The sequence below is a fragment of the Polyodon spathula genome, chromosome 10 (assembly GCF_017654505.1).
Source record: "Polyodon spathula isolate WHYD16114869_AA chromosome 10, ASM1765450v1, whole genome shotgun sequence".
Lineage (NCBI taxonomy): Eukaryota > Metazoa > Chordata > Actinopteri > Acipenseriformes > Polyodontidae > Polyodon > Polyodon spathula.
The window spans coordinates 41,050,841-41,063,828 of NC_054543.1; the positions used below are offsets into that span (position 1 = coordinate 41,050,841).

At 37.6% G+C, this 12,988-nt stretch overlaps 1 protein-coding gene across 1 annotated transcript in view; it reads right to left on the minus strand.

Moving 5' to 3' along the window:
• LOC121321960 (low-density lipoprotein receptor-related protein 1B-like) overlaps nucleotides 1-6,746 on the minus strand; it is a 63,207-nt gene extending 56,461 nt beyond the window's left edge. Inside the window, exon 1 of the mRNA XM_041261347.1 lies at nucleotides 6,397-6,746. Within this exon, the coding sequence (XP_041117281.1) occupies nucleotides 6,397-6,746 (350 nt within the window). The remainder of the gene's footprint in view (nucleotides 1-6,396) is intronic.
• Between the last annotated feature and the right edge of the window lie 6,242 nt (nucleotides 6,747-12,988).

Sequence of the window (12,988 nt, forward strand, 5' to 3'; positions counted from 1 at the left end):
CCTCCAACCCCACAGGTAAGTGCAATACTTCGTTCTGCATATACTTTGGGCAATTGCTAATATAAAACAACTTATATGCATTTAAATACACAGTATATAGTATTATTGTTTTCGTTGCAGTTCTTAAGAAAAAACAGTCAAGCTTTATTCCAGGATTCCTCTAAAACATGTTAGCTTGTTAAAAGTTATTGTTTATTTTATAAGGTATGGGACGTGAACCATCACATACACTATGTAGCCTCTTCACAAATATATCTCCTTTTAAGCCTTTTAAGAAAATTGATTACCTATTAAAACTTCAACCAAACATTTTAGAGCACTATTGCCATTATATTTATACTGCTCAAACATCAACAAAAAGCAATGCATATTTAAAGAAATAGATTAAAAAAATAAAGCTGAAAATGTACCTAAAGGTGAATTTTGTGTGAGCTGCCATATACCCTCATTCAATTGTCAGCAAGCATCTGACATGTCTGCTAAATTATATAGCCATTACTTTGACTGATACTGACAGTCTTACCTTTCAAGTTCTCAAAATGGGTGTACCTTCACTAGAAAACATACAATCAACCTCCGTTAACAATTGCAAAAATAGACACCAAATATTTCAATGTATTTATACATGCCAGTCCACATTTTATTGAAGATGAAGTTATTAGCCAAAGGTCATGAAACTGAGCTCCAGGGTGTCCTGGGCTCACCGCGCAACAGCGACCCCTGCAGTGCAACCAGGTGCCTGCGGGCTTGCCTGTACGCAGCCCAGGGCTGCGTTGTCTTCCTACACTGTAGCTCTGTGGCTGCATGGTGGGTATGCAGTGAGAAAAGTAGCAGTCGGCTGACGGCACACGCTTCGGAGGACAGCGTGTGTTCGTCTTCGCCGCTCCCGAGTCAGCGCAGGGGTGGTAGCGGTGAGCTGAGCCTAAAAATAATTGGCCATTTTAAATTGGGAGAAAATGATAAAAAAACAAACAAAAAATTGCAGACTACTAAATTAAAATAAATAAATAAATACAGAATTCTTTCACTTTATAAATGTAACAATCCATCAGTCAGATCAGGCATTTAACCAAACAACAAAATAATATCAGATTTTGGCCAACTGCCTAAAGGTTGAAGTAATTTGGCCAGACACCTGGTTTAATGGAATTACTTTCACATACATGCATAACAAAAATTGTATAATGTGTAGTTTTAAGGGAAAATAACCACTGAACCTTAATCCTTCACCAGCAGCAATAACTGAGGACACTGAATCCGGAAAGGGATGAAAATGCACCCCACTTCCTTCCTTTGAAAAGGGGCGGGACTGACAGTGATGAGAAGCAATCACACGACAGACCAAAACTACTGACCGGTGGTGTAAGGATGTTAGGGCAAGCAGTATGGAGTAGCAATAAAAATATACATACAGTGGCACTCAAATGTATTCAACTCCTTGGACTTTTCCACATTTTATTGTGTTACAACATAGAATCAAAATGGATTTAATTAGGAGTTTTGGCCACTGATCATCACAAAAAAAGTCCATAATGTCAAAGTGAAAAATAAAATCTACAAATTGTTCTAAATTAATTACAAATAATAAACAGAAAATAATTGATTGCATAAGTATTCATCCCCTTGAGTCAATATTTGGTAGAGGCACTTTTGGCAGTAATTATAGCCATGAGTCTATTTGGGTCAGTTTTTTATCTATTTGTTTGTTTTATTTTTTTAGAAAAATGCATTCAATCCTTTTCCATTTAAAATTCCCCAGGTCTTGTGTGACTGAGACTGATAACGATTCATGAGTCTTCTAACTAGGTCGGCCCTAATGCACATTAATTTGCCCTGTGTGAGTCGATACATTTTTTGTGATATTTCTGTAGAAAAGATACCAGATAAGAAAACACTGGTAGTAAATATTGCAGTACCATATGCCTCCATATATTCAGAATAGTCAGAATGTGCAACTATAACTGATCTGGATTTTTTTCAGTTCAGGGCATTTTTATTCAGGGGAGTTTGATCAGGGTGACTGTGATTTCAGACTTGGGGTTATTTGGAGGATAACCTACTTTCCAGATTTTGTTCTGCTTTTCATTATCAGCATTTAGTAAAAACATTTACTACCAAACAATAAGTACTGGGACAGAGTGTAGATGTGTGGCACAATTAGCACAAATCTTGAACTACCTTGCCTAAAATAATATTAGGTACGTAGTATTAATAACTGGTCTGAAACAAAAGATAAGACACTGGAATTAACATAAAAGTAGTGTTTTAAGCAGTATGGAGTTGAAATCAGATCTCATTTGGCAACAATTAATCAACACTAGTGTTGTCCAGCTGCTAGTTTCTAGGGAGTATTGTACAGTTTAGAGAAACTAATCAAAATGTTTTGTTTTCTTGGTCCAAATAGTTTTCTATTGGGAGCTGTCATCTGTCATCACCATGATGACAAAATATTGTATAGTTAAAAAAGATTTATAGTTTTGTTGAAGGATCATTTTTCATAATGTGTCTATCCTGTTAGGTTGTTGATACATTAAGACAGAGTACCTCAGTTCAAACGTGGCATTGCTGATATATAAGAGCTGTCTTTGTGGTCAAAAGAATTGAGGGCAGCCACTGATAATGGCCAATACATTTCTCTCCCTCAGGATTTTTCTTCATATCTGTTTTACTTATAAGTGTCAGATTTGCCAATTTCTTTTTTTTTTGTGCAGATAAATAAAATACAACTGCAATGTGGTTTAATATCTTAGACTGAGGAGGCACTATACATTTACACCTCCAATCAACACTTTGCTATTCACAGATCGCCAGAAGACTTCCTCTAAAAGGAAACCAGCTGAGTGGCAAACATAGCACCATATGCTTGGCATGATTAAGCATTTTTCAAAAGGTGTTAAATAAAAAGTCACATACAAATGGTACATAGAATAAACCTTTAAAAAAATGGATCACTGGATTTTTAAGGATTATTTGCAGTGAGTGTTGTTATAGCTTAACATATTAATTGACTATACTGGCTTCTGAGACTTTTTTTTTTTTTTTTAAGAGCAGTGAATTAACTTCCTACGTGAAACAATACACCTACCAAGAATTTCAAAACACATCCTGTCAAAAGCTGTCTGCCATCTTTGAAGAAAGCTGGTAAGAAGCCTAAAATAAGAAATAAACCCTTACAGTAGACCTGTGACAGAAATACAACAAATCTTTGTTGTAAATCTCCCTCCCGACCTGTGATGGGCTGGCCTGACAGTTCTTTCCCCGGGTCAGAAAGTCGGTAAGTCTAGAAGGTGGTGAAACTCCACTGCAAGAATGTATTGGCCCATAAGTGAAACAATGTAGCAGCCACAGATTGTAAAGGCAGCTGCACTCGTTTACCAAGGGGTCATGCGTGACAGCATATAAGGGGGACAGAGAATCGTAATCTGTTCCTTTGCATTGGTTTGTAGTGAGTTAAAGCCAGAAGGACAGTAAAAGTGTATTGTTACAGAAAATCGTGAGTGTTGTGTTTTTGTTTGTTTGTAATTGTCTCGTCTTGTATGTTACCAGACAGTTAACACAGTTCCGGAGCTGTCGCCAGGGGCCAGCATGAAACTGGACAACACTGCACCTTTGTGAAAAATATAAAACTGTATCACCCACCATGAGCACTACTGCGTGCACCCAAGACTGGTGACCATGTTTGTATTATTGTGGGATGGATATTTGTTCATTATTTGGGACTCTCTGTTCCTGTTATATACCCTGTGCTATACACATTGGTGTATACTGTCAGGGAACTCTTGTTTGGTTGCCAAACCTGAAAATACAATAAAATATTTCTAAAAACTGGATTACAATTTTCTCTGTCTGCTTCTTTCAAGCACTGCAGCACCCCTGCACCTGTCTACAATAAACCATTTTGCCACAAGGCAACATACAGTTAATCATTAAAAGCCCATAAAATCAATGAAGGAGATCAAAAATAAAACCATAGGAGAAACCTCTGGGGGTCCTAGGTCTCAGGCCACTTCTCTTCCTGGCATAACTATGGTACTGTTTTTGAAAGTTTCTTAAGGTGTAAGGTGAAAGAATGGTTGTAATTTTTCAAAACAATATTTGGATGGAAATCGCCTGTCCCAATCAGCAATATGTTTTTATTCTTCATCTATAGTACTGGTGCAGCCCTGAGACATCAACTTATCCACTGCAGACAGAAAGAGAAATTCATGTTTGTTTTCTGGATGAATTACTTCTATTTACTGACACTTTCTCAACAGCCTAGCTTTGCTAGCTTATCCCACCAAATGTTTTTTTTTTTTCTATCAAGGATCCTAAGATGTTATTTTTTTAGTGTTGCCATTTATTCTAGGGGATGGAATCAGGGGCAAATGCATTTTTCTCCTTGTGTTGGCGTTTTATCCCATCATCACAGTCAGTAACAAATGATGTAAAACATGCAACCCAGCTTTGGGATAGATGCCTGTTGCAGTTCATAATACCAAAAGAAGAACCAAAATGTTTTTCAAATGATGTGAGAAGCTAGTAAACAGCACAGCTTGGTCTAATAAAACACACAGGTACTCTAATAACTAATACAGATATGATACTGCCTCTTCTAGGTCTGTATCTGACTGGATTCATACCTAAAAAATGCCGCCTTAAAATATATTACTTTCTTAAACTATCAACAAAGGTAATGGTATGTAAACACAACAAGAACTGGTAAGAAATTAAAACAAATTGAATTAATTTTGACATCTGAAGGAGAAACAGTGCAATCTGAGCAAAAAATAGAAAGTTTCTGAATCACACAGATGTACTAATTCATTATGGGAAGCATGATTTGTATTTTATTTTATTTTTTATGTCAAGTTGTACTGGCTAAAACTAGAGTACTCTTCTAATATAATTTTCATGTCCTTTTTTTCCTAGTCTGGTAAGAATCCCAAGCTTGTTTAACCCTTTGCGGTCCTATGTCGGACCAGGTCCGACATTACAATTTACCCTTTTCAGTCCGATGTTGTCCGACATCATCAAAAAGACATATAGCACAGGTCTCTAATCGTTTTTTCTCTGGAAAAAGCAGAGAACACCTTTCAGTGGCCGACTGAGACCAATAGGAGCTGAATGAAGCCGAAAAAGAAAAAAAAGGGTGTATCTGTGTGACGGAAAGATGACTTCTGGTGATGAATCTTCCTCCCGACCTGTGAGGGCCCTAAAGAACGAGGAGAAGTATCTGGAATATAGGGACCAGGGTAACGCTGATCTTTTCCTTCGTTTGGGTAAAAGCTCATCAGAGAGAAGGAGCGAGAGAGGAGCTCTCGTGCAGAAAGAGAACAACGTATTGTGTATTGTGTTTTGGGTTTTGGGTTTTGTCTGTTTTGTAATTGTCTGCGTTTTGCACCACCAGACAGTTACAAAACAGACAAAACCCAAAACACAATACACAATACGCTCTTCTCTTTCTGCACGAGAGCTCCTCTCTCGGTCCTTCTCTCTGCTGAGCTTTTACCCAAACGAAGGAAAAGATCAGCGTTACCCTGGCCCCTATATGTAATCCCGCATGATATCTAGGTAAACGGTTGCAGCTGCCTCTCGTTTACCTTTCAAATCAATACGGTCTTACAACAAAGTCGCGCTTCTTTCCAGGCTGACCCACTTCCCTGACCAGGAACTGAACTGTCAGGCCAGCCCTTCCAGATACTTCTCCTCTCGTTCTTTAGCGCCCTCACAGGTCGGGAGGAAGATTCATCACCAGAACTCATCTTTCCATCACAATCTGTTAGCCCCATGCACTACAGAGGTAACACAGACATAAATAAAGGAGATAGCCACGTCTGAAAGAATATCACAGACATTTGCAGAGCTTTTTGAGATGTTATAGTAACAACATAATGACTTGGATCGCATTGTTGAGGAGTTTGGTGATAAAACAAGTGATCAGGAGAGGATTTATCAGTATGCACGTCTATAAAGAGGTATGTGAAAAATACAGCGAACAAGGGGAGGGACTGGAAATACAGTACTGAGTGTAGGTTTGTGGTCGTCTTCTCTTTCAGGGAACCAGAGTGACATCCGCAACCTAACGTTCCCTTTCAATTCGAAGACGACCACCAATAATATTTTTGGGAAAAGTATACCAAAGCCGTCGCGACGGAGCATGAGCAGAGACAGCAGCCAAGGGATGACTCGAGACTGCAAAACCTTAGTTAGCAGTGCAAGCGTGCAAGCTCAAGGACCCTTGTGCTTAATGAAGGCATAGAGGGATCAACCACATTAAGCCGGTGGAACTGGTGAAAGTATGCAGGGTATCCCTATCTCAGATAGTGAGGCTCCTCTAAAGAGGACCAATGATGTAGCCACTCCTCTGGTAGAGTGTGCGGCCACCCGCCATCTTTCTTCAGCACCAGAAAATACCTTGAATAGAACCCCTTCTTTTGGGAGATGGATTCTATGAGGCGGGTGGCTTGATTCAGAAGTAATGCAGCAACTTCTTGTTTCAGGGCCGAGACCTGGAGATGGTCGCTCATGGAGGAGGACCCGCATCTAACCGGAAGTGTGTACAGTGATGAGCACCCAAGTGTCCGTGGTACAGTTGCACCAATATTCCAGCTGGTGTTGTGTGAAAGGGTGGGTCTGAGGCCGCAAGCCTTCAGGGGCCCTGCTTGGGCTGTTGAGACTGTGGCGGAGTCTGCTGCATGGGCTGCCTGGGCAGCGGTGGATCTACCACCGGGAGTGCTGTTGCGTAGGGGGACAACCTCCCCCATCCTTGTAGGTAGGACTTGGATCGCATTATTGAGAAGTTTGGTGATAAAACGAGTGATCAGGAGATGATTTATCAGTATGCACGACTACGAAGAGGTATGTGATAAATACAGTGAACAAGGGGTGGGGCTTGGCTGGAGATGCAGTACTGAGTGTCCTGTTGATATGCAGTGCCTTTTAAACCTGTTTTACTATGAAAAAAAAAAACTTTTAAACAGCGCGTGCAAAATAAACAGCTCTTGTGAAAATAAATTGGACATGACACACCTGATGAGCGCTGAATAAATGGGCCGATAAGGGTTAACCCTTTACGGTCCATTTATTCAGCGTATTTATCATTTATCTCTTCATAGTAGGGCATACTGATAAATCATCTCCTGATCACTCAAAGCAGCTATCTGTTTTTTTTTTTTTGTCTGTGTTATGTCTGTGGTGAATGGTCTATGAGTATTGCTCAGATTTTTGTTCAGCCTCTCTCGGCCATTGAAAGCAAAGGTAGAAGTTGCTGCTCCAACACACAAACAGAGGATTAAGAGCACAGTGTGCTTAGACATATATTTTATCACTAGCTCCTTACTGTTGAGGGTTTGATTTATTTAAGCACACACAAAAAATGCAAGGTCATACATCTAGGTGTCAGGGACCTGCAGCTCCCCATTTTTTACAACTGAGTACCAGTCAATGGAAATTAACTTCAGCATTTGAGTGTTTCATTGTCAGTTTACAGCCTCGGTACACCACTTACAAATGTCAGCACCCCGGATAAAAGGAAAATGTGCTTCCAGTCGTCTTTTAAAACACTCAAAGTGAATTGCCATTGATTGGTAGTCAATTGTACAGATGAGGGAAGGGCAGCTTTTCTTGATTTGAAATCAGTATGTTAATTAACGGTTTGAATACCTTCCAGTAAATACTTCTTAAAGGCAATTACAAATATGAATTTCTGGAAAACTCATCCAGTATATTTTCACTGCTCCCCTTGTCAATTAATACTACCCTGCCCATCATATCATTGGGTGCAAGTATGTTATGGGTGGTTTGGCATGTCCAACTTTTGAAGCTTCAAACTGCACCATTGAAGTTAATTTAACTAATTTATGTAACGTATTCCCTGACATTTGTGGTTGTAGAGCCTACACATTGACCTGAAGAGCTTATTACTGCTGAATTAATTGTTTGTTTATTTTTGTAATATGCACACTTATTTAGTTATTTATTTTTAAACTGCAGTTTGAATGTATTGTTTTTCTGTAAAGTTTAAAAAAGTTTAACAAATGTAGACTAAAACTTCTTACCAACTTGTTTTATAATAATGAGAAAACAGTAGTCTCCGACTAAGAGAACACCCCTTGGAAAACAAGCAAAGTGTAAAATAACTGTCAAACTAAATTAACACAGTACCCCTACACACATTACAAAATGCAGCAGCAATATAGAAGACATGCACATTATTTAACAGAATGGTGAAGCAACTCACTAGAACGGGAACCCCACATTGCTCAGTGACTTGTGTCTGATTCAGGTTTTTTTCAAGAGCTCAAACAATTTCCAACTTTGTGTAGCAGGAGAAACAGCGGTGTGTTTTGTCATTTGTTTATATGCCATTTTGTAGCGATGAGATGCACTCGTAGAAATGGTTCTGGAAAGATTTAATTAACCAATCAGTGTCCCTCAAGACACTCTCGCGATGACTAGTCGCTTTTTTTTACAAAACAGTACTGTATCCATTACGAACTAATCGATATCTGTGCCAAGGTAATGTTCTTTTAACCCTCTTATTATGTTTCAGGTCTATTTGACTCAACACTAGTTTCCAATTAGCTTAATTGCTATTTTTTTCATTTTCTGTGTAATACTTTATGACTTTTCCTAAGTTCCTAAGCTTTTTTTGTTTTTTAGAATAGGCCATGTATACAAATAAGATGTTTCAGGTCACTGTGACCCATGGCATTTATCTATAAAGATTTGTGTGCAGGAATAAAACAAATTTATTTAATTTGTTATTTTATTATTAATATATTTGTATTATTATTTCTGGAAATGGCTGCACATGACTGGATATATTTATAAACAATAAAAAACAAACAATATATGTCATCAAGGCAGAGCCTAATTTTCTCTGTCAGTATTGCAACAGCATCTCACTGGTAAGAGGAGCTCCCAGGTTGGCAGTCAAATAGGTTTTATCACAGCTCCTGGACTAAAAGAGCATAAAAGTGTAAAACCTTTGCAAATAAAAACATTTAATCAACTTAAGGCTGTTTAAATTAGTTTGAAATTGCATCGGGTCAATATGACCCAAAACGTAACAGATGTACCTAAATTCTGAACATAATAGGAGGGTTAAGTGAAGTTCCTGTTTCTTTAGCAGGAGCCTTTCCAATGGGAAATATCTGTTTCACCACAAGGGTGTTCTCTTAGACTATTGTATAAACAAGAAGCCTTTATTTGTTCTCACCACCAGTTAGGCTTATAGATAGGCAGGTCGGCTTACTTGCTTGCTGGGTGTCACTCAGCACAAACAAAACTGTTTACTGCATTTTAATACACACTGACGTCTGCAATTACTGTACTTTACTTTATCACTTCTATCACTAGCACCAACTTTAACATCTGAACCTAACTGTTTTTTCTTTATTTTTTTTGTCATAAGCGATCTCTTCATTGTTAAGGTCCAACGCAACCGCACTCGAACCCGACTTTTGAAACTGCTGATCGGCTGCATTCGGTACTAAAGACCGGGTCGCTCAAAGGCGCTCTTGCCATAGGCCAGCATTTTGAGATGTTGTAAATGGCATGTAAAAAAAAACATTTTAAATATATACAAATCTGTTTATCTTCTGACAGAATTAGACTAATGTATAATTTTGAAAAAGTCAAATATGAAAATGTAATGCTGGCAAAATGAACTTTTTTAAAAGCTGCTGACCTACATGCCCTTTGATTCTAATGCAGTTAATTTATGTCCATAATACTACACCCTACAGGTCTACATTGTTCTTAATGTTACAAACTCATAATCTGAAGTGAATAAACGACAAACGCCAAAACAACACAAATACTAGATATTTTAATTTGACTGTTAAAATATAAATTCATCATTACATAAATCAGATTTGTACTAGTTGACATTGATTACTGTTTCCATTCACATTCAAAAGTGTGCCATAAATGGATGCATTGCTTCTGGCTACCTAGAAACAGTTCTGTCTGTTGAGTTGGAGAAATTATATTTGTTCCGATTGCCATTGCCCATTGATACATAGAAATGAACCCAGACATTTGAGAACTGGATTTTTGTGTGCATTAGCAGTTGATTGGTTTTTATCTAATTTCAAGCACGGAATTATGGAATGACATAATATTTACTTCTAGTCCTAATAAAACTATACCAAACAACAGACTACTTTTAGAACAATCGGAATTAACACATGCAAACAGGTATCAAAACAGATGTATTATCAGATGATCTCAGATTGTATTGAATTTAACATAATGCTTATGGCAAGCCAATTTATCATTTAGAGATATCTCCAATTGCATTTTAAGATATCTTTAAATAATGTTTTGCTAGCATGGTATGCCAAAAACTGTCATTTAGAGAAATTTTGAAATAACTTACCATTCATTCGCTAAATAACTTCCTGTTCATTTAGAGATATCTGTAAATGATTTAGAGATAATATAAGGCTATAAGGCTCTTGGTTATAATGTGCCTCAGATATAACGCTCCTACAGCAGGTCACCCAATTCCCTATACTAGTGATTCATGCAATATTTCTACAGTAAATAAAGTATCAGTGTTGCTCAAATTGTAAACAACTTCTCAGTCTAACTTCCATTTCTGTCTCTTCCTTTTGATACAGTATCTGAACTAAATAAAAGCTTGGGTGTCACTTTATAACACAGACAGCTTATTCAGCATTCATTTTATAACTAAATAAATATTAGGCCTATTACATAAATCTTTCCTGATGTATTTACTTTTTTGCTGCGAGATGAGCTGCGGCCTTCTCTAGAAGACGAGAGGCTTCAGCTTCGCATTAGACCCACTCCGGTAGATGAAACCATTCCCTCTTCCCCCTCCCGACCCGCTCTCCCTCTCGCACTTGGTTTGCTTGTCTGTCGACCGCCATTTAGCCAGGCTATTTATAGTTTAAAAACTGCAAATTAAAATGATCCATGAGTGGGAATGTTACTTTTTTTTATTTTTTGGAAAAAATACAGCGTTCATTAGATGGTACGTTACTAAATAAAATAACTCCCTCTCTATAATGCAGATACGGTGAAGCAAAAATGTAACTTTCCATGAATTAACCATACATATAAATTAAAAAAACCTCCCTCTCTATAATCAGCAAGTAACCATGAAGCAAAAATTAACTTTCCTCGAATTAACCATACATATTTTAGTCAGGTGAGCTTAATTGGTTGTATAAAATCAGCACCCCCAACAGGGTGCCGTTCCCCCCCCCCCCCTCCCCCCCCCCCTCCCCCCCCCCCCACCTGCTGGTGGTGGTTAATATTGCGACATTGCCTGTATATTACGGACCCTTATAACATAGCGAGGGAGGGCTCACCCTTGTTATAGCGAGGGAGCACTGTATCTGAAATGATTTAAAGATATATCAAGAACATTCTGAGATATCTTTAAATTATTTATCTATTACGTATGTTCTGAGGAACTATTAATGTGGGGGTACTAACCATATCTGTGATCAGATTTTGTACATTCAGTCTTACCTAGGCTCCCAATAAGACTGAGAAACCGAACAATGAAACTATGAGATGGATTGTAAGCTGTAGGAGAAGTGATGCTCTTGAAGCCATTAAGGATAGTGTGGTGGATACACAAGTTCGTACAAAAAAGCACTTGGTGATCTACTTAAAAAAAAATGATGTAAAGATGTCATTAAATAGAGTAGTATACTAGACGGATAAAGGAAAGTAGATAATGGAACACAAAATGGCTTGCAAATCTAAAAGGTAAATCATGTATTATAAGAGTATTATAATAACTGTGCTATGGAACTGTTACATAAATAAAGGACTCATGATGGCTCTAAGTGGGAAACACAAAGGTAACCCATTTGTCTTTCGGAAAAAAAAAAAAAAATAAAAAAAAAATAATTTTATGTCTTTATCCTAGTCAAAAATTTTAAGAAAAGACCATTTAAAAGGAGAACATGTTTGCTTAAATTACAATGATAAAGCTGAAGCTTTAATGCTTTAATGTTTTATTAAAATCGATACTTGAAATAGATGAAACAGCTGTACTGTTTGTGACATCAGTTGTTGGCCATCGGTTTATTGATTTGTTTTGGAACATTTGTTGGCACATTTTGTTTTGTTTTTTTATGGAAATAACTTCTTAAAACCCCAAGGGTGTCAGGTGTGTCAGGTCCAATTTATTTTCACACGCGCTGTTCGTTTTACATGCGCTGTTTAAAACATATTTTTTTCAGAGTAAAACAGGCTTAAAAGGCTGTGCATGGCAAAAGGACATCACTACTGCAGCCAAGCACCAGCCCTTCGTTGTATTTTTCACATACCTCTTTATAGACGTGCATACTGATATATCATCTCCTGATGACTCGTTTTATCACCAAACTCCACAATAATGCGATCCAAGTCATTATTTTATTACTACAACATCTTAAAAAGTTCTGCGCATGTCTGTGATATTCTTTGAGCGCTGGATGCGGAAGCAGCGATCTTCTTTGTTTTTGTCCGTGTTATCTCTGTGGTTCATGGGGCTACTGTATTGCTCAGATACATCAAACATCTGCACAGCCAAAAAGCCATATTTAAACGAACAATTAGATATAAAAGGGTTCATTTTCTAACTCACCACATATAAAGCACTACTTGAAATAAACATTTCAAAAGAAACTAGTGTGTAAACAGGTGTAAGTACATACAAAACTGTAAAAACAAATTTATTTTTTAATTTAAAACAAAAGTAACATATGTTTTCTCTGCATGTCACTGAGTGTAGCACTGAATCCAGGCTGAGCTGAAGCAGCCTGCTGCTTTGTAGTTTTCTGATCAACATTTCTGCTGAAGCACTGTGGCTAGCTTAAAGATGAAATCTCTCCTACTTGTATTTTCCCCAGTGCATTCCTTGTATAAAATGAAGGAGTTGGTGGCTGCCAGGTCCAGTAGTGATAACCATAGGCTTGTATTTAAAAATAATAGAATACTATAGGTTATATTCAAAATTAAAACATGTATTGTAAAAGGC